Source organism: Eublepharis macularius, chromosome 17, assembly GCF_028583425.1.
Source record: "Eublepharis macularius isolate TG4126 chromosome 17, MPM_Emac_v1.0, whole genome shotgun sequence".
Lineage (NCBI taxonomy): Eukaryota > Metazoa > Chordata > Lepidosauria > Squamata > Eublepharidae > Eublepharis > Eublepharis macularius.
In genome coordinates this window covers 41,666,409-41,685,680 of record NC_072806.1, presented here as the reverse complement: position 1 = coordinate 41,685,680, position 19,272 = coordinate 41,666,409, and the positions used below count along the sequence as shown (strand labels likewise).

At 43.7% G+C, this 19,272-nt stretch overlaps 1 protein-coding gene across 1 annotated transcript in view; it reads left to right on the top strand.

The window, feature by feature from the left end:
- Window positions 1-5,994: 5,994 nt before the first annotated feature.
- The window catches only part of WSCD1 (WSC domain containing 1), a 157,191-nt gene continuing 143,913 nt past the window's right edge, over window positions 5,995-19,272 (top strand). The window contains exon 1 of the mRNA XM_055001680.1: window positions 5,995-6,415. Coding sequence (XP_054857655.1) covers window positions 5,995-6,415 — 421 coding nt within the window. The remainder of the gene's footprint in view (window positions 6,416-19,272) is intronic.

The following is a 19,272-nucleotide window of genomic DNA, read 5'->3' as shown; positions in this document are numbered from 1 at the left end:
GGGAAGACAGCGTGCTTATCTCAAATGGCTCACCACAGCGGCTTTGGGACGGTTCTTTCCTATTCTCCCACTGACTGACTATGCCCAGCTGGGTCCTGCGGGCGGGGGGATCCCAGGGAAGGACTGGAACTTTCTAGCAAGCCTCCCCTACATCATTCTCAGCAAGAGATCTATGTACAGCCAGTCGCTTATAGTGCTTCTGTAGAATCTAAGGACATATATACACTTTAGTTTTGATTTTTCCAATAAACAACCTTGACTCAAGAGAGCTCGGATTTCTTGCTGCAAGGGGGGAAGTCAGCTACTACGTATCCTGTTTTCCATAGCCTGACATCCACAGAAAAATCTCAAAGGGGAACAACCGAGCAAAAAGTTGAGATGGAAGTACATCGCACCTTATAAATTCTTGAAATAATAAATGTAGTGGTGGTTAGACTTACCAAAGAATTTAAGACACATTCACCCAGTATTCCACTTCAGTTTATTGAAGAAAGCCCCGGAGGCAGACACCTGGCACCCGAAATCTAGAGTCCCTCCCCCACTCATGGTGTATGAACAACCTCATGATGAAATGGAAGCAGTGTTGGAGTCAAAATGGAAAAGAGGAAAATTGTTTTACCTCATTCAGTGAAAGTACTTTCACCAGAGTCAGAATGAGTGGGTTCAATCTAAAGATGTAAAAGTTAAAAGACTCATAGAAGCTTTTCACAGACGTTATCCTGATAAACTGAGGGAGGGGTGATTTGATTATAGATGTAATTTGTGTGTGTGTGGGGGGATAATGTCAGGCAGACAAGCCAGCCTGCCTTCCATACCTGTGAATGTATTTCTACTGGGGGGAGGGGTAGTAGGGCAGCTTTCCTCCTTCACTGTATCTTGGCTATGCTTTGCTGGAGCCGAGTGGTGTTATCAGTGCAGCTGGAGCGGCGTGTCTGGGAACAGACCTTGGGAATTTCAGCTCTGCATCTCTTCCAGGACGTTTGCACCAACTTCAACTGACTCTTGTTTGGACTGGGGGGAGGGGACTGGAGGTATGACCTCTCAGGGAAGACCTGGCTTTAGCATTCCAGGCAATTACTCTGTATTCGTGCACTACTAGGGAACATTATCTAATAAACACCTTTAACTCATACAACTATGGTTGATGAAGTGGAGAGTCTGAGAGAATCCCCTAGCCAGGCCTGACACTGTGCACTGCTAATGCGACTCCTATGCCCTTTTCACTGAGTCCAGTTACAAACTGAGCCAGCAAGAACATGCTCATCACTAATGAAAAGCACCATTTAAGTAAAGAGTGCTTAGACCACTGATCCATATTTTTTTGGTAGGGCTCCAAATTCTCATACACTGGTTGTTGGTCACAGCCTTGGTATTCAAGATACTTTAACTGAAGATGATAGAGATTGAACCTTGGAGGCAATGTATGGCAAAAATATGTTGTCCTGCTTGTATAACTTGATTTCCCCACACTGGTTCTTTGGAATCTTTGGTGCTCCGTCCGGAGTGTGGGCCAGACTTGGGATTCAGACTCCTCCGGCGTAACGTGATACTCCACTAGGCAGCCGGCCTTCTCATCCCACCAGAACTGGGGAATTGTGCTGGCCCATGCAGCATTCGCGGTAGCATTGGACGCTTGCAAAGCCTCCCATCCTGGATCTTCGTGGGCACCCGGGGTCTCTGCAACTGGGGGTAGCTCTTCTTGGCCACTAGCTCCAGTTGGGTGGGAAAACATGGTTTCCCGGCTAGATAAGGCCTTCCTGCCTCCCTGGGAACACAGCTGTGAACCTGTGGACAGAAAACACTGGAAAACTACAGCATGAGAAAACATTTGAAAGCAATATGGCGTTACTGTGGATAGCAGGCCTGACAGTTTATAGAGTGGTTTGCATTGTAGACACATGCTGCTATTTATATGGTATGGTATGGTGTATATATATATTTAAAATGCTCTTTATTTATCTGTATTAAATATGTGTAAAATGTACAGAAGTTGTTTACACAGATGACATTAAAAATGTATGCAGGAAAGTTCAGCTCATGGAAGCACAACATAAAGAATCAAAAGTTCAGTTCACACAAAGGAAATTGAAACAGAAATTTCAACAGGGCCAAGAAATTCAAAATCAAGCTTGCCTTGAATGGTCACCCCCCCCCCCCACTCACACACACACATATGCAAATGAACACATTCATAGCTTGGGTGTGTTCTTAGGTCCGAGCCTCCTTCTGAATTCTCAGGCAGAATCCTGAGAACTAATCCTGCGGAGGGGCCACTGCACAGTGCTTTGCAGGCTGACGGCCCCAGGTGCAATCCCCAGCATCTCCAGTCAAAAGGAACTGGTTGTTTGTGACCTGGAAGACCCTTGCCCAAGACTCTGGAAATCTGCTACTAGTCAGAGGAGATAAAAATACTGACCTTGGTAGATCAAGGCTTGACTCAGTACATGGCAGCTTCATGTCTTTGTCTTGTCATTTAACCCAAATGTTCTTGGGGATGGCTCACAACATAGTAAATAGTTACAAATATATTAAAAGCCCCACCCAAACACAATATAGAAGAAGATTAACTTAATACCACTCCCTCCACCATCAGAAATCCAAATTAAAGAATATGCACAGAGCAGCTAACAAAAAAAACATGAGAAGGACAAATGAAGCAAAAATAACAACAACATACTACAGCAGAAACACTGCCAGAGTAGATATAAAATAACCTCCACCTTGGAGCAAAACTGCACAAATAAACTGAAGGATAAATAAACTATTTAACAGAAAGCCCAGGTAAACAAAAGGGTCTTGACCTATTGCTTGAAACTTGCATGTAGCAGCACCAGGCAAATAACTGGTGGGAGATCACTACAGACTTGGAGTGCCATAACTGAGAAGCCTAGCTTTTGATGTGGGAGGTCAGTCTCACTGCTACTCCCAGTGGAGGATGCAGCTTTGCCTGTGATGCAGATTTTAACTGTAATAGTTGGACAGGAACACCTTCAGGTATTTCAGACCATTTAGGACTTTGAATGCAAAAACCAGCACCTCTAGATGCCAAAGATGGTTGATGTTTCAGCTACCATTGTTGATTCTCCATCTTACAGTCTTTCTTGAAAGAGAGCCAGAGGAGTTAGCCATGTTAGTCTGTAGTAGCAAAATAGTACTACTTTACTATCTTGAAAGAGAAGAACCTAGACTCTGCTGTTAGGCCTCCCATTAGCTGCCTGGGGAGGAAATTCCATGCACCCAGCCACATTTTTCCACTCGTAAGCATTGAAGATTGAGAGAAAAAAGGTTTCCATATAATGACTCTGTAGGATTTTCTTCCAGGCAGTCTAGAGTGTTGCCTGGAAGTAACATATCATCACCAAAATCCACCTTTCTCAGGCAGAACCCCTAAATCTTCTAACATTTGCTGAGGTAGTATTACGAACCCTCTCTGCAGTACATATCTCACAACTCCCTCTCCAAGTTATTGTAATGCACTTTGTGGATGCACTACCTTTGAAGGCTTCATATGATCTAGCTTCAGTTCATCCAGAATGCAGAAGAAAGAGAGATTTCTGATATAAGATTCCAGAATACAACTCTAATTTTGTATGAACTTCACTGGTTGCCTATACAGCCTAAACTCAAGTTACAAGTACTTCACTTTGGAGTACTAAGACAATTGAGTATGCATCTCCTCATCTATGTACCACTGCACACTTTAAGATCAAATACAAGCAAGTTTTTGATATGTCCCTTGGAGAGAGATTTTGGCCTAGTGAAAGAACACGTGCTGAAGGCACAGACTCTGAAGAAGCACCATAAAAATATTATGATAAATAAATAAATAAATAAATAAGGCCCTAGATTTCGAGATTCTTTACATTTCAAATGATCTCAAGGAGTAGATGTTGAAATAGATCCAGAAAAGTTAGCCGTGTTAATCTATAGTAGCAAAATAGTAAAGAATCCAGTAGCACCTTTAAAACTAACCAAGTTTATTGTAGCATAAGCTTTTCAGAACCACAGCTCTCTTTGTCAGATGCTTGGAGGGTATGAAAAACTGTCCAGAGATGTATAGGTGGTGAGGGGAGGAGGGATAGGGTGCAGGGAGTGAGGGCCATGTAAATGTAAATCAGTTGCAAATAGATCTTCTTCTGGGTATTGAAATAGACCTTCTTCCAGCTGAAGTCCTAGAGAATTGATGCCAGTCAGACTAGACAATAGGGATGCCAGACCCCCAGCAAGGGCAGGGGATCTTCCGCCTCCACACCCCACACCTCACCCCCACTTACCTGGCCAGCAGGGGGGTGCACACCTTCTGTACTCGCTCCCCTGTGGCTCTGCGCGCTCTTGTTCGCAGCAGCCACCTGGATCAGGGCCATTTTGGCCTGGATTGGGTTCATTGTGGAGCATGGGAATGCTTCTGCCCTCAACAGTGGCCCAAAACTCACCCTTTTCAGCTCAAATTGAGCTCATTTTGGGCCCATTTTGACATGGATCAGGCCCATTTTGGGGCACTGTGGAGCACAGGAGCACTCCCACACTCTGCAGCAGCTCAAAAAAGGCCCAATCCATGCCAAAAGTGTTCCATTTTGTGTGCTGTGGAGTGTGAGAGTGCTCCTGCACTCCACAGTGTCTTGAAACAGGCCCGATCCGCACCAAAATGAGCTTGAAACGAGCCCGATTTGGGCTGAAATGGGCACGTTTTGGGCCACTGTGGAAGACAGGAGTGCTCCCATGCTCTGCAGTGGCCCCAATTCGAGCCCCTGTGGAGTGTGGGCATGCTCCCAGGGGGCGTGTGATGACATCACTTCCTGGACATCACCACCCCCAGAGGTAAGTGCCAGGAGCCACTCCCCCGCCGGGAGGTTGAGAGGGTCTGGCAACCTTAGTAGACAATGCTGAGAGATGGGTCTGATATAGCATAGGTTCATATAGCCTTTTAGTCACTGAAAAGATGAAATTACATGTCTTTCCTGCCTATGCTAACAATGTGTATATGTGCATTGATAAAACACAACAAAGTGCTCCCTTGATATAAATATATGTATGATCCCATCAAGATCTTACTAATGCACAGGCAGAGCAAGCAACATGAGCTCTAAAAGAATCAAAAGTTAAAATGATCCCATAATGGGTTCCTGATAACTTTACTTTCTCCTAATGAACAAGACCAGAGAATCTGGAAATTCAAAATCCAGCCAAACCTGAAGAAGAATTTTGGAAGCATTTTTAACTTCAGTTCACCTGAGTCCCCATAAACAGTTTGAAAGATTTATTGATCTTATACAGATTTTTTTGTTCTTATTTTCTTTTTAGATTACCCCATTAGCAGTTTAGTTATGTAGGTTGGAATTATTGCTAATCCTGTTGTGATCTGTTATTTATAGTTATTGTTCTCTGCCTATTAAATTCTGTAGTGAAAACTAGGTTACAAAATTTGCAAAATTTGTTCTAGGAAAATACTGTCCTGTAAAAGATGCCTAGATGATGGTAGCCAAGAGCAAGTGTCTTCAAAACATTCCCAGGGAGTATCTTCCTCTTGAGATAAAATAACAGGAGTGATGAGGGAGGGCCTACACAGTTGAAGATCTGTGTTTTTACCTCCCTAATCAAACATTATCACAGGACTTTTGTCTTTAAAGTGTAGAATGATAAACAACAGATGGAGGAGCATTTAGCTAAAGAGAGACAAGCATGTCATGATAAATTGTTTGCTGGAATTCAACAAATTTTGGCTTTCATATTGCAGATTGTGGGGCTTTGGTAAGTGAAATGCAAAGGGTCTCACTGAAGAAGATGCCTGCCATGTTCAGCAGCAAGAGTTCGGGCCTCCTCAAGCCCCAGAATGTTCTGGAAACAGAGGACAATGGATATGTACCTGAATGAGATTGCGGAAGGAAATGTGTCTGAAGGAGGACTAAGATAATGAGATGAACCGATGGGAGGACAAAGCAAGAGGCTTCAAGGCTGTTCAAAAGTTGTAAAAGAGCCCTGGTTCCTGCAAGGGGCATGGCCAAACCTTTTTTCAGACCACAGAAGTTTCTTCGAAGGACACAGTTTCTCCTTTTTTTCCTCACAGCAGCTTACCTGATGGCAGGCAGTCTTTTGCTTCTGCAGCGCTCTCACTTGGTGCTCCAGCACAATACTCGTGGGACTTCTGGAAACCAGCCCCTGCCCATAGTCATGTTAAGTGCTGGGAACACAGACAGCAGACTGGTGCAACATTCTCATTTAAGTCCAAAACTTCTGGTGAATATGGAAATGCTTCATGGGCCAACACCAGTCCCTAAGTATGGCCCAAGGTGGTTGATGTCCCGAAATTCTGAAGTGAGACAATTGCGAAGGAAGTGGTTTCTCAGGTTTACAAATGAACAAGAGCCAATGCAGGTGACAGGGATGAGAGTGGCAAAACCGGCACCTGAAAACAGAGGTAAGAGTTCCCAGTGGGAGGAGGGAAAATAGGGCACAAGTTATCAAAAGTAGGGCAAAGATTATGAACATGCGACCTGCCTAGTGCATTTTGGAGATCTTCTCTGGGCTTCCCCAACCTTCAGAAACCACAAGGGGAGAAGTTCTTTTCAGTGGTGGTCCCTCATTTATGGAAATCTCTCCTCAGATATATTAGGATGTCAGTCCTTTTAGGTGCTGTGTTAAAAATTGTTAAAATAATTTAATGATTTTGCTACTGATGGTTGTTGTGGGTTTTCTGGGCTGTATTGCCGTGGTCTTGGCATTGTAGTTCCTGACGTTTCGCCAGCAGCTGTGGCTGGCATCTTCAGAGGTGTAGCACCAAAAGACAGAGATCTCTCAGTGTCACAGTGTGGAAAAGATGTTGGCAGGTCATTTGTATCTACTCAGGATGGGTGGGGTTGAGCTAAGTCATCCTGTAAGAGTTTCCCAGGGTGTGGAATACTAATGGCGGGAGGCTTCACTGTATCCTGAGGAGGTTCTTTTGCATATGGATTGGGGCTTGATGTGCTAATCTTCTCTGCAGGGCTATTGTTGAGTATAGAGTGTTTTGTTAGCCTGGTGTTTTTCAGAACTGGAAACCATGCTCTGTTCATTCTTAAGGTTTCTTCTTTCCTGTTGAAGTTTTGCTTATGCTTGTGAATTTCAATGGCTTCCCTGTGCAGTCTGACAAAGTAGTTGGAAGTGTTGTCCAGTATTTTGGTGTCCTGGAATAAGATACTGTGCCCTGTTTGAGTTAGGCTATGTTCAGCCACTGCTGATTTTTCAGGTTGTCCAAGTCTGCAGTGTCTTTCATGTTCTTTTATTCTTGTCTGGATGCTACGCTTTGTGGTCCCGATGTAAACTTGTCCACAGCTGCAGGGTATACGGTATACTCCTGCAGAGGTGAGGGGGTCTCTACTGTCTTTTGCTGATCGTAGCATCTGTTGTATTTTTCGGGTGGGTCTGAATACTGCTTGAAGGTTATGCTTTTTCATAAGCTTTCCCATCTGATCAGTAATTCCTTTGATATATGGCAAAAACACTTTTCCTGTAGGAGACTGTTTTTCCTTGGTTGTTTGATTCATCCTGGGTTTGATTGCTCTTTGGATTTCATTTCTGGAGTAGCCATTTGCCTGAAGTGTGTGGTTTAGATTATTAATTTCCTCATTGAGAAAGTGCGGCTCACATATCCGTCTTGCACGATCCACGAATGTTTTCATTATGCCTCTTTTCTGTCGGGGGTGGTGATTGGAGTTTTTGTGTAAGTACCGATTCGTGTGAGTTGGTTTCCTGTAGACCTTGTGACCTAACTGAAAGTTTGCTTTGCGGATGACCAAGGTATCCAGAAATGGGAGTTTTCCCTCGATTTCTTTCTCCATTGTGAATTGTATGTTCAGGTGGATGTTGTTGAGATGATTCAAAACCCCCATCAATTCTTCCTCCCCATGGCTCCTAACTTTCAGTTAGGTCACAAGGTCTACAGGAAACGAACTCACACTGATCGGTACTTACACAGAAACTCCAATCACCACCCCCGACAGAAAAGAGGCATAATGAAAACATTCATGGATCGTGCAAGACGGATATGTGAGCCGCACTTTCTCAATGAGGAAATTAATAATCTAAACCACACACTTCAGGCAAATGGCTACTCCAGAAATGAAATCCAAAGAGCAATCAAACCCAGGATGAATCAAACAACCAAGGAAAAACAGTCTCCTACAGGAAAAGTGTTTTTGCCATATATCAAAGGAATTACTGATCAGATGGGAAAGCTTATGAAAAAGCATAACCTTCAAGCAGTATTCAGACCCACCCGAAAAATACAACAGATGCTACGATCAGCAAAAGACAGTAGAGACCCCCTCACCTCTGCAGGAGTATACCGTATACCCTGCAGCTGTGGACAAGTTTACATCGGGACCACAAAGCGTAGCATCCAGACAAGAATAAAAGAACATGAAAGACACTGCAGACTTGGACAGCCTGAAAAATCAGCAGTGGCTGAACATAGCCTAACTCAAACAGGGCACAGTATCTTATTCCAGGACACCAAAATACTGGACAACACTTCCAACTACTTTGTCAGACTGCACAGGGAAGCCAATGAAATTCACAAGCATAAGCAAAACTTCAACAGGAAAGAAGAAACCTTAAGAATGAACAGAGCATGGTTTCCAGTTCTGAAAAACACCAGGCTAACAAAACACTCTATACTCAACAATAGCCCTGCAGAGAAGATTAGCACATCAAGCCCCAATCCATATGCAAAAGAACCTCCTCAGGATACAGTGAAGCCTCCCGCCATTAGCATTCCACACCCTGGGAAACTCTTACAGGATGACTCAGCTCAACCCCACCCATCCTGAGTAGATACAAATGACCTGCCAACATCTTTTCCACACTGTGACACTGAGAGATCTCTGTCTTTTGGTGCTACACCTCAGGAACTACAATGCCAAGACCATGGCAATACAGCCCGGAAAACCCACAACAACCATCGTTCTCTGGCCGTGAAAGCCTTCGACAATACATCGATTCTGCTACTTCTGCATTTACATTATTTAATCAGTAGCTGCTTGATATTTTATATCCTTGTGTGCTACTCTAGTTTATAATTTTATTATTTTTTGTTTGACAATAAAAGGGCATTGAAATGTGAGGGCAGAGGAGCTGAGTTGGAAAGCTGTGTCATGTTCACAAGAATTGACTTCACTTTTGAACTGAGACAAAAATCATGGTTGGGGGCATACATTCTGCAAATACGTTGTGGCTCAAATCCCTCTTCCTGGCAATCATTTAAATCAGTGATTGCAAAGGGGTGATGAAAAGATCAGATACGGAATGAAAAGTGTAAAGGCAGCAGCAAAATTTAAGACTGGAAAAAATCTAAATGGGAAATCCACCTGCTGTTCCCAGCAGTTGTGTGTTGACAAAGAATAAAGAAATTGTGAAATTATCTGCTTAGCTGACTGAGCAGGAAATCAAATACCTCATTCTTTATAGAGAATGTATCAATTTCCATATGGTTGGATCCAAATTATTGTGAACTGAACTTTGCTTGTGGTACAAAACGTTCCCATTTCCCCTTACTCTGAAGCTCACTGCAACTCCCCCAAAATGTTCAGGAGACATCCCAGAATAATGCCAAATACAAACTTTGGGCCTGCAGTAAGACAGGGTGTTGCCCTCCCTTCAGAAGGCAGGTGCTTTCTCAGGCAGAAAACTAACATTGCCCCCAATCCAGTACATACAGGGATTTGTGTCTGGTAATCATTTCTGTCTTTTTAATGTTATGTATTTGTGTAGTAGTAGAACCAATAGCAACAGCAGCAGAAGCAGCAACAACAACAATCAACTTTTATTTAAGAATATTCACAAGCTGCCATAAAATGATCAGGCTGCTCAAACATTAAATTAAAACAGAAGAGAACATTACAACAATTAATCTAATTTTAACATAATCCTAACTCAGTAGCAGAAACAAAAACAATTTAAAACTTCACCAGCCATAAACCATTTTAAAACAAAAGCTGAGAGAGCAAGCAAAAATAAAATCATGAACAAAATAACTTTGGATTATCAAAGCACCAGAATATGATGCAATATAAAATATAATATAAAAACAAAATGAGACCCTAAAACAGGGCTGCCAGTCCCCTGGTGGAGGAGGGGGATCCCCTGCTCCCAGCCTCTACCCCTCTAGTCGCCTCTAGAGGTGGGCACAAACAGAAAAAAAAATGAACATGATGTTAATTGTTCGTTGCCATCCATGAACAGGGACTCATGAACAACCACGAACATGGCCCTGTTCACGAATGTGGCCCTGTTCATGAACAGGTTCATGGTTGGCTGTCCATGGGGGCCAGAAGGCTCTCCTCCAGCCATCATCCAAGTCAAGATCCCTACTGAACCACTCCCAGAAACCTGACCTGAGCAGGCACCAGGAAAGGTACCAATAAGAAGGTACCAATAAGCTTGGCTCCAGAGCCTGGCGGTAGCCCTGCAACTTGAAAGTGTAGATCCGTATGCCACCACACACAGAGAAAATTCAAGCTCCAATGCACTCTCTCTATCAAAATGCCAACAGCAACTGTCTCTCCACTGTCTGCAAAGTCAGAACTGGGAGCTCCCCTCCCCCCTGGTCTTTGCTCCCTTGTTGTAACAAATTTGGAGCTCCACACTTGAAAGGAAGACCTGCCTATCAAGCTAAATTGGGCTTAGATTGGGGTTTCCAGGGCAACCGTAGGAGTTCAGACAGAGTTCAGACAATCCCTGCCTAAGTTGCCAAGGGAATTAATTGCAGGTGCCAGACTGTCTGGCTTGATGAATATCAACAAACAGCAATGAACGAGGCTTGCAACGACCACCTGTTTGTTTAGAATGGGGCCTCACGAACAGCTTGTTCGCGAACAGCAGATTGGGCTGTTTGTGGCTTTTTTTGTTCGTATTGCTGTTCGTGCCCATCTCTAGTTGCCACTCACCTGGCTGGCTGGAGGAAAAGGCCCGGAGGAAGCAAGAAATCTCTTGGGCCAACTTGCAGAGGGCATGCTCCCCGCTAGGCATGATGATGTCATGCCCAGAAGTGACATTATTGTGCCCAGTGCTGAGAACATGTGTGCGCTTTGTGCACACACAGAACACTAAGAAAATAACTGCTAGGTATTCCTCTCCCACTGGGATGGTAAGGGGACCTGGTAACCCTACCCTAAAACAACAGCAACAGGTCTTAAAAACAGGTAGTTGACATCCTCCAAAAATCTCTTCTGTCTCAAACAAAGTATTGAAGCAGAGGAAGATAGGATAATACCACTGGGTAAACAGAAAAGTTGGGTGCCTAACCATTAGTTCAGGGGACAGAGTTCACAACTTTTCTAATCACCTCTGTTAGAGGCTCTAGGTGTATATGAAGATGCCTCTAGCAAGTCAGAGCAAAGGACCATCAAGCTGAGAGATCCAGGAGAATCAACAGAGTCACATTCCTTCTGTCTGTCTTGGGAACAGGTCACCCACCAGGGCAACCAAGGGTCTTTCAGTTCTATAACCAGGCCTAAAACCATCCATCTAGTCCCTTTTCTCAGGAATGGAACATTTGGGACTAGTCAGTTGTTGAGACCCCCTGCATCCAGTGTAGTCTTCTTTCTAAGCTGATGCACCGCAGCACCACTTTTTAAAGGCTGGGGCGACCACCGTCTCTTTCATGCAGTCATTAACTACCTCTCGGATCCAGTCAAGCAGTCCTCCTCTCCTGGCAAACTTAAGCAGCCAGGAAGAGCAAGGGTCATACAAGCAGGTGGTAGATCTTAAACCTCCAATGATCCTGTCCACATCCTCAGACAGAATAAACTGTAAAGTATCCCAAACAACTGGAGAGATCAGCATGTGGTCTGTCACTGAGTCACGACCCATGCCTTTAAAACTGAACTCATGAAACTGCCTTCTTCTGAATCTAAGCTTACAATGTGCTACTTGGCAGCAGTGAATCTCTCTCCAGCATAGGACTGTCAACTCTGGGCTAGGAAATTCCTGGAGCTTGGGGAGATCAAAGTTTTGTAGGAGTGACCTCAGATGGGTATAATGTCATTGAACTCACATTCCAAAGCAGTCATTTTCTCCAGGGGAACTGCTCTCTGGAATCTCTCAACCCTATTCCAGCACCCTCAGTCCCCTGCCCCTCAGTTATTTGAAGAGTGAGAGAAAAAATGAGTGTGAAATGGTACTGATGGTGGTGACTCTCTAGAAACTTCCCCCCTAACATTTATGTTAAAGACCATAGAGATTGAGGTGGATTCATAGGGATAACCAGAAAATGATGTCCCATGCAACTGGGGTTGCCAACCTCCAGGTGGGGCCTTGAAATGTCATAGAATCATAAGAGCGTAGAGTTGGAAGGGGCCATACAAACCATCTAGTCCAACCTCCTGCCCAGTGAAGGATCAGCCTAAAGCATCTCTGACAAATATTCATCCAGCTTCTTCTTGAAAACTGTCAGTGAAGAGGAGCTCACCACCTCCCTAGGCAGCTGATTCCACTTTTGAACTACTCTGACTGTGAAAAAGTTCTTCCTAATATCCAGCCGGTACCTTTGTGCATGTAATTTAAGCCCATTGTTTCAGGTCCTACCCTCGGCTGCCAACTGGAACAGCGCCCTGCCCTCCTCCAAATTACAGCCTTTCAAATATTTAAAGAGAGCAATCATGTCCCCCCTCAACCTCCTCTTCTCCAAACTAAACATTCCCAAGGCCCTCAGCCTTTCCTCATAGGGCTCAGTCTCTCCGGACCCCTGATCATCCTCATCGCTCTCCTCTGCACCCTCTCGATTTTGTCCACATCCTTTTTGAAGTGAGGCCTCCAGAACTACACACAGTACTCCAGGTGCAGCCTGACCAAGGTAGTATAGAGAGGGTCTATGACCTCCTGTGATTTCGATGTTATGGCCCCTTTGATACAACCCAGGATTGAATTGGCCTTTTTCGCCACTGCATCACACTGACTGTTCATATTTAGTCCGCTCTTACCCCAAGATCTCTTTCACATATACTACTGCCCAGAAGTGTATCCCCCATCCAGTATCTGTGCTTCCCATTCTTGTGGCCCAGATGTAATACTGTGCACTTGTCTTTGTTGAATTGCATCCTATTCACAGCTGCCCACTTCTCCAGAGTATTCAGGTCTTGTTGAATTTTAATTCTATCTTCTTGGGTGTTTGCTACTCCTCCCAATTTGGTATCATCAGCAAATTTAATGAGCAGCCCTTCCACTCCTTCATCCAGATCATTGATAAAAATATTGAAAAGTACCGGGCCCAAAACCGAGCCCTGCGGCACCCCACTGGACACCTCCCTCCAATCTGATGAAATGCCGTTGACCACCACTCTTTGAGTGCGGTCCTCTAACCAGTTCCCTATCCACCGAACTGTCCTATAATCCAGTCCACAGTCTTCCAGTTTGCCCATCAGAATGTCATGGGGGACCTTATCAAAAGCTCTACTGAAATCCAGGTAAATCATGTCGACAGAGTTCCCACGATCCAGTAAGCTCCTCACTTGATCAAAGAAGGAAACCAGGTTGGTCTGGCAAGATCTGTTAGGGACAAAACCATGCTGACTTCCCCAGATCACTGAGCGGTCCTTCAGATGTTTACAGATTGATCCCTTTAAAATCTGCTTGATATCTTCCCAGCAACAGAAGTCAGACTGATCGGCCTGTAGTTTCCCGGGTCATCCTTCTTCCCTTTCTTAAAGATTGGGATAACATTAGCTCTTCTCCAATCTTGTGGCACATCCCCAATCCTCCAGGAGGCCTTGAAGATGATGGACAGGGGTTCTGCAAGTTCTCTAAAAAGTTCTTTCAGCACTCTTGGGTGCACCCCATCCGGCCCAGGGGATTTGTATTCATCCAGTGCAGCCAGATGCCTCTCCACAACCTCTCTGTCAATGTCAATTAGCCACTCAGGTGTCCTGCCTCATTTTCTACTATCTCTAGATGTGCCTGAGTTCTTCAGGGAGAAAACAGAGGCAAAAAAGTCATTAAGCCTGTCTGCTTTTTCTCTGTCCTGCATCAGAGTTTCTCCATCTACTCCCAACAGCAGTCCAATTGCCTCTTTTACCTTGCGTTTGCTTCTCACATATCTGTAGAAGTTTTTCTTATTGTAGCGATCCCTCCTGGCCAGACCCAGCTCGTACTGAGCTTTGGCCTCTCTGATGGCTGATCTGCAGTACATAGTAACCCTTATATACTCCACTTTAGAGGTCTTAGTTTATTCTGGAGCTCTCTGTTCATCCACCTCCGTTTATTAGAGCTCTTACTATGTTTCTGTCTTGTTGGAATAATGAGGACTTGAGCTTGCAAAAGCTCATGTTTGAGAAAAGCCTACCCTTCACTCACTCCTTTCCCTTCTAGCACACTACCCCACAGAATGACTCTCATCAAGCCTCTAAGTTCATTGAAGTTGGCCCAACAAAAATTTAACCTACGAGTCTGGCTACGAACTTTCTTGGCCCCCCACAGCAACTGGAATTCAAGAAGGACATGGTCACTTCCCCCTAAGGTCCCCACCACCTTTACCTCATCTACCAATTCTTCCCTGTTGGTTAAAATCAAGTCTAGTATGGCCGAGCCCCTTGTAGCTTCCCCCACCTTTTGAAACAGGAAGTTATCGGCCAGGCAGGTCAGGAAATTGTGTGATTCATGACGCTTTGCTGAGCCTGTCTCCCAGCACACATTGGGGAATTTGAAGTCTCCCATAATTACAAGGTTCTGATGTCTGGATATTCTACCGATCTGTTCAAAGAGGGCTGCATCCATTTCTTCTCGCTGGTCAGGTGGTCTGTAGCAGACTCCAACAATAATACCCTTTGTCCTTCCTCCCCGTATTTCTACCCATATGCTTTCTACTGGGCTGTCCACCCCATTCTCCATAACTTCTTGACAATCAAGCCCTCTCCTCACATACAACGCCACTCCACCTCCTCTTCTACCCTTCTGGTTTTTCTTGAACAACTCATACCCATCCACTAGCACATTCCAGTCATGGGAATCATCCCACCAAGTCTCAGTAATTCCTACTATATCATAGCCCTCTGTTTGCAATAGAAGCTCAAGCTCTTCTTTCTTATTACCCATCCTTTGGGCATTGGTATATAGACACTTGTAGCCTTGTACCTTTGTTTGACCTGTCCTACCCAGGTGGGTCCCCACTGTTTTCACGTCATCATTGTCCAGGAATTACAACTGATCTCCAAAGTATAGAAATCAGCTTCCCTGGAGAAAACGGCTACTTTGGCAGGTGGGTGCTATAGTATTTTACCATGCTGAGGCCCCTCTCTTCTCCAAACCTCACCCTCTCCAGGCCCCCCTAAATATCCAGGAATTTCCAAAACCTGGAGTTGTCAAACCTATGTCTAAGAACTCTTCATCAGGAAGTGATATCACATCCTCTGTGTTGCTCTAGGTATTTCTCCAGTCTCTATGGTCAAGACCTGGAAATGATGCTACTTTCCCCTGTAACTTCATCCTCCTCAGGCACTGTCTCAGATATTCTGACAGTTGCAAGCAGTGGACTGGCTGAATATATCAAGTTCAGTATTGTCTATTCTGGTTAGCAGCATGTCTCCAGGGCCTTGGGTCTTTCCCTTCACCTCCTATCTGATCCTTTTAACTGGAGGTTCTAGGAATAGAACTTGGGATTTTCTGTGAGCAAAGTGCATGCTCTGCTGCTGAGCCATGGACCTTCCCAGAGCTGCAAATGGCAGGGATAAAAATGTATTAAACAGCTTCTGCAAGGTCATGGTGTCATATACACAACACCCTACTCTAGGATATTTTGCTATTGTTCCTGTCAAGACAACTTTGGGAGGTGGCAGTCTGGTTTCAGACTCATGACTTGAGAAGTTGTGTTGCTTTCTATCCGGTTTTGAACTGGATAGTCCAGTATTTTCCCTTTCTTTCCAGTAAAAAACTGAGAAAATACTGGAGATATAAATGTCCAGTATTTTCTAATTCAGTAAGCCTGTAATCACTGTGGCCAGTCTCCATGCATGCACTCTTTCTTTCCCCTGTGGCTTGCTAAACTGATGGCAGCCCCATCCACTTGTTTTCCAGAGTAGTCAGGAAGGTTTGAAAGAACCAAATCCACCACTCATCAGCTAGTCAGGACACTCCTGAAGAAATCTTATTAGGTTGACTGAAGAAAGCTGAAGAGAGAGACTTCTGTGGCCAATTGGCTTTCCATGCTTGTTCCAGCTGATGATGATGGCAGAATTGAATCTTCTAACGAAAAGTAAAAAAGAGATCTTGGAGGTCATGACAGGGAAAAAACCTGTAGAATTCAGATGCAGCAAATCCCTTGGAGGGTGTTTTTTGGACAGTGTGCCTTGCATCTGTATTTTTTTATTTTTTGCGCAGCCCTGATGACTGCAGGTGCTTTACTGCTATTAAGTAATTTAAGGCTGCAAGACTACGCACATTCACCCATGAATAAGGGCCATTGAGCTCATTGAGGGTTGCTTCTGACTGAGTAAACATGGTTAGGATTCCATGGTAATTCTCCTAGTAATTTCTCTGTTAAACAAGGGCAGTGTAGCAGTACTCATTGGTACTTAGTATTGGCATCTTTTGGGAGGGAATTGGTGGACAGTGCAAACTTATGTATGAATACTGGCACATTTTTTAAAGAAAGCACTGGTTAAACATATGCTGTTTCCCTTTCAGGATAACGGGGATTTTAAATAGCTTTGGATGGATTGTGTCTCTTCTTATGTTCCTTTTATACTGTATAAAATACAATTTGTTAGACTATGCAGATTTACTCCTATCTAATTACTTCATTGATTTCAGTGGACTTAGACAAAGTACCTTCATAACTGTACATTATATGAAATATAATCCTGATGTTAGAGATGTATGATTTATTTAAAATTTAGAATTTTTTTTTAAATTTAGAAATTTACAGCAGATTTGTAAGGCTTTAGGGTGCCACAGACTCTCTGGCCTCACTCTCATAGGCAGGGCTTTTTTTCAGGGGGAACAAGGTGGAACGGAGTTCCGGAACCTCTTGAAAATACTTGGCAATAGTGCTGGAAAATAATATTATTTCAAAGAATCCTGTGTATTTTTTCCTCATTTCTCTCTTGAGAGTTCCACCACCTCTTTTCCCAGAAAAAAAACCCTGCTCATAGGTAAGGTAAACCTGGTTACAGACTGTATCACTTTCAGATTCAAAAGAAAACACTCATATTCAAAACAAACAAGAAATAGGAGAGCCAATGTGGTGTGGAGGCTAGAGTAGTGGACTAGGATCTGGGAGACCCAGTTTCAAATCCTCCTTCTGCCATTAAAGCTTGCTGGGTGACCTTGGACCAATCACACATTTTCAGCCTAATCTGCCCCACAGGGTTGTTGTGAGGATAAAATGAAGCAGAGGAGAACTATGTAATCCACTTTTGGTCCCCAGTGAGGAGAAAAGCAGGGTATAAATGAAGTAAATAAATAAAACAAAACAAAGCCTTCTGCATATAGAAAACTTGGTGTCAGGGAGATCTCCAGCTTAATCTTTTTCCTGGTATGCTATTTTTCTGTGCATGCTAAGTGCTAAGATCTCTGCACAGATTTTGGTGTCATATTATACCCCATCCCGAAAGGTTGAATAAAGCCTAGGGGAGATGGGAACAAACTGAAAGAGAGTGAGAAAAACTGACATGATCCAGCAGCCATGGCAAAACATCTGGAACATTTAAATATACTTTATATTTTATTACTTGAACACTGGAGAACATAATATGATCAGGAACTCGGTTGTTTTGCTCTCAAGAAGATATAAAATAGCAGTATAAAGAAATGTAACCTATTTTTAGCTTTGTCTGTTGAATTTCTACCTGCTGCACAACCATTTTAAACCCTGAGAACCTTTAGGTATTAGTATGAATTAAACTGGGGGTGGAGGTGATAGAGTACAGCATGTCAGACTAGGACTGGGTAAATCTTAGGTTTCTGGGACCAAAAAAACTGGTTTAAGGCATTTGCAGGCTATATGGAAAAATACATTAACAGTGCCATGCTAGTATCTTTTACAGCTCATTATTCTAGTTGCTCAGATCAATTTAGCTATGCATAAAGAATTTATATATAGTTCATTATTGGTGATAAAAATGGGAAAGAATACAATATTAGACAGTATGCCCTGAAGTGTTTAAGATGGAAATTGTGGGCTGCTCATTTTATTTATTTAGAAACTTTATAAGCCACATCTCCGGATATGTTCTCAGGACAGCTAACAAAAAAGAAATGCAATGCAACAATAAAGCGCTAAGGAAAAACCAAAATATAAAATCTATCAATAATAAAACTGTCAATAAAACCACTGTAAATGGTCATCAAAACAGCAAAGAAAATCTCTCTCTTGTTGGACATTCCATGGAACACATCAGAAATAGCTGGCAAAAATCAAAGGTAGAATAATAGAATCATAGAGTTGGAAGGGGCTTTACAGATCATCTGGTCCAATCCCTGCCCAATGCAGGAACAGCCTAAAGCATCCCTGACAAGTATTCGTCCAGCTGCCCCTTGAAAAATGCCAATGAGGGGGGACCCCCCACATCCCTAGGAAGCCAATTCCACTGTTTAATTACTCTTAGTGTGAACAAGTTTTTCCTACTGTCCAGCTGGTACCTTCCCTTCTACAGTTTAAACCCATTGTTTTGAGTCTTATCCTCTATAGGCCTGAGTCATGCTTAATGGCTGGGGTTACCAACGTCAGAGTGGGTCCTGGGATTTTCCTGGAATTACAACAGGTCTTCAGATTACAGATATTAATTCCCCTGGAGAAAATGGCAGCTTTGGAGAGCAAACTATATTGAGTTCCCTCCCCTCCCCAAATTGTGTTCTCTCCAGGTGCTGCCCCCAAATCTCCAGAATTTCCCAAACCAGATTTGACAACACTATTAAGGCAACACTTGTGGTCCACTGTGGAGCTCAAGTGAATGGCAAGTAAACAGGGAGGAATACACGTGAGTCTCTTCACTTGCCAGGCAAGTGTCATTCGTCACTTGTAGCTTGGCCCTGAGCGGTCACAGGGAACAGAGGAAGGCAGATGTGAGGTGTCATGAGGGAGTGGGAGACCTGGCAGACCTAGTCATGACTATCAGGCTGTCACATTACACTTTTTTTTATGTTATGCAAGTAGGGGCCATGAGGAATCACTGAGGGCATTTGGAAGCCCCCCCCCCCATGTCACAAAATATTCCCTCTTCAGGTCTTGGATCCAATGACGCACAACAGAAAAAAATAAATGGACAGTGTAGTTCTAATTGTGCAAGATCTAGTGTAACAACCAGAGCT